We start from the raw sequence: 3,352 nt of genomic DNA on the forward strand, positions 1-3,352 counted from the left end.
TAGCCACGAGTGAAAATATTTTTTTCTATGATCACGAGTGAATTAAATTCGATATGCTACCGAAACCAACAAATTTTCTTTTTATTTTATGCTTATTTTTGTAGTTTTGTTAATTTTCCGAATTTGCCTCATTAAGTTTCCCCGTGGGGTGCCTCAATTTTTAGAACGCACAAAGAACTTACTACACAAGAAAATAGTTCACATCTGTAAAAAGTGTATTACTATTAAAATCAATGTTTTATTCAACATATATCTTTTTCATACTTTATACATTCAATATTATTACAAACAATAGTTTAATTTAAATTATTATGAAATTAATAGTGTTGCATATACTGGCGTAGTAATTTGTGTATTCAACTGATCTCAAAGTTACGAAAGTGCTCGCCATGTTGAACAACACTTTTACGACTTGCTGGATTAATAACACATAACTGGATTAAACTAGGAACGCAAACATATTTCAACAGTGTTTTTGTGCTAAATGGTTTCGATATCAATCACTGTCACTCTCTGCAATAAGACGGATTCGCTTGTAGTGTCGCTGTACAGGGGAATCTGCGGTTACCGCCGGTGTACGGGATGGAGATTGCCTCTGGTGATTGACTACGTTCTGTGTCTGGGAAAGGCCCATGTAAGATTCAGAGTTGTGAAAATTAAATGTTACATTGCCCTGGAAATGTGAGTTGACAAAAAATCCTCGGGCCATCGGAAAATCACTTGATGCAGGTGTGGCTGACGCAGTGGCAGTGGCTGTGCGGTTGTGCTTTTCAACTGACTGGTTTGAATGAGAAAGTATTTTTGAAATATTTTTTGACTGTTCCTTGTTCAAACTGCTGTAATTATTTAAGCTGTTAATATTTCTGTGCCCTGAAATCTGTATTATTTGATGAGCAGGAACATTCTCGTCATTCAGCTTCTGAATCAAGTGCTTTCTTGCACTGAAAAAAGTTTATTTCTATGGTAAAAATAAAATCGATATTCAACGGTACACATGACATATTACATAAGATATAAGTTGTAATTGTTTTGTGTGCTCTTGAAACACTTCAATAAATACATGGTGGTCTGTCAAGTACTGGATGTAATGGAACCGGAAAGTAGAGGAATAGTACTAGTCGAGTACAGGAGATTTTATGAATTAAAATTTTGAGTGTTGTAGCATGTAAATTGGACAAACAACACCTACTTAATAAATGTGAAAACAACACCTACTTAATAAATGGGAGGTAAGTGATTTTTATTATATATTTTAGTCTTGTTATGAAAGTAGTGTATATAATATGGGGTTTTGACCTGTATGGGGTGATTCTTGGCTCTTGAATACCAGCATCTGTTTTCATCTCGGTCATTATGCTGTATAGCTTGTTTATTCCCATGGCAGACTTCCTGAACCAGCATTGCTGTGTCTTGTTGCCAGGAGTTAAGAAGAAGGGGCTGTCTTCTGTCATCATGTCAACAGGGCGTTTGTCGGCATATAGCTTGTAGAGATGCACCGGATCTCTGTCAGGTTGTTCGGGAACTGCATATGCCAGTGGCTTGACTTTCCTATGAATAGTTAAAATGTGTGTTGCATTAAATGTTTTGTTTAAATTAAATACTATTCCAACAAAAGTGAAGTCTACTGTATATTAATAATACAAATAAGAATTATATTGTAAAAAAAGGTCTATAAATTAACTTGTGATAATAGAAAATATATATTTTCAATTGTGGCTTCGCCACTCGTAAAAATAATAATTTCTATGATCACTCGTGAAATAAAATCGATATTCTACCTTAACCAACACATATCCTCCATGTTTGTATTATTTTTACTAAAGAAAAATTCCATTTAAATATTTTATAAACAGTACCAGTTTTTATATAAATAAAAAATTATCAATTCAGATTTGTGTACAAATATATTAAAGTAGGAAAATCACCTTATATCCCTAGGATTTTCACCAGTACGGGTTTTTGTCTGACGCTCAGTGTCGAAGGTGATGAATTCTTCACCAGTTTCAAAATCGATTCCAAGGCTGACATCACCCCAGCATAGGGTGTGAATTTCCTTGCCGGTTCTCATCCCAAAATGGGTTGTACATATAAGCCACAGTGAGTGTAATAGAGCTCTTGGGCTTGATTCTCCCAGAGTTTTAGCTGCGTACATAGCTTCAATATGTTCATTTGTTAATGCCTGGGCTTGATGCGGTTTATTTCCATAACCTTCTTTTTTCAGAGCTTTTTGTTTACTTTTTAATACTTCCCTCACTTTGGCAAATTGAGGGTCATTTATCAAAGAGTGCTTGTAGTTCATGTGCCTTAAATGCCTGTCGATTGAGCTTAAAAATGCCCTCAAAGATGTGGGTTCATACTCTGATCCATCTTTTTTAGTCACACCCAACAAAAACTCGCAGACCAGAGGGTTCAATTCATGAGGAGGTATATTTTCAATATTTCTTGCCTCATTTTTGTGACTTTTTAGGAAAGTTTTGAAAAGTCTGATGTCATTGTCGGTTTTCTTTTTTGTATTTAAATTTTCGTTTTCAAGCAGAAAGCTATCCACACTTACAGATCTGAAATTCCTTGTTGGTGTTGATGTTGGGTTTTGTTCTTTTTCTTCCTGTGTTGATGCTGTTACCAGTGGATGTGGGGCTGATGTTGCTGCTCCTGCTGTTGGTGCTGCTGATGTTATTTCTTGTGATTTTGAAGCGCTGTCATCATCTTGTTCATTCATTTCATTAAAAAAGTCATCAAAGTCAAAGATATTTGAGAAAAGAAGATTTATTTCATTGTTTTCCAATTCATCCATTGTTGTTAAAGAGTTAAGCAGCAGACGAAATAATTATGTTTAAGGGAGGTAAATGTGTGTTTCAGGTTCAAGTAGACTAGTCTCCCTTGAATGAAAATTGCAATTGAGGCTCACCATGGGGTTATTGGGGAAGTAGTTCCAGTATCTAACTGAAACAGTGAAAAATAACGATATTTTTCACTGTTATGTTTCACTGTTTGAAACAGTGAAATACCACTTTTATTTCACTGATATTTCTCTATAAACCACCGGAAAGCATAAAATAAAAACTCATCTTTTATTAGAAGTATCAGATGTCGGTAGACAATCAATACATAAATCTACGTTTGAATCAATGCTTATACTTTTTTTTTATTTTGCAGTCTCATTTACTGGTCTCCTTACATAATCGATTAAACGTTGAATTTAAATTGTATACATTAAACAAAGTTTCTTATTGTCTTCTCCTTTAATATGTCATTTTAAGTTGAAAGTTAATTTATAAAAAAAAACAATTTCATATTGTATTTCCCTTGTATTTTTCCATCTAAATTGAAATACAGGTTGGTAAAAATTGCA

At 34.1% G+C, this 3,352-nt stretch overlaps 1 protein-coding gene across 1 annotated transcript; it reads right to left on the minus strand.

Annotated features, from left to right (window-relative positions):
• Positions 1–218: 218 nt before the first annotated feature.
• LOC127843122 (uncharacterized) lies at positions 219–2,794 on the minus strand. Its single transcript, XM_052372954.1, has 3 exons — positions 1,926–2,794; positions 1,297–1,548; positions 219–941 (listed from the first exon to the last, which is right to left on the minus strand). The coding sequence occupies exons 1-3, from the start codon at positions 2,792–2,794 to the stop codon at positions 497–499; spliced, it is 1,566 nt and encodes a 521-aa protein (XP_052228914.1). The 3' UTR covers positions 219–496.
• Positions 2,795–3,352: the final 558 nt, after the last annotated feature.

This window comes from Dreissena polymorpha, chromosome 8, assembly GCF_020536995.1.
Source record: "Dreissena polymorpha isolate Duluth1 chromosome 8, UMN_Dpol_1.0, whole genome shotgun sequence".
Lineage (NCBI taxonomy): Eukaryota > Metazoa > Mollusca > Bivalvia > Myida > Dreissenidae > Dreissena > Dreissena polymorpha.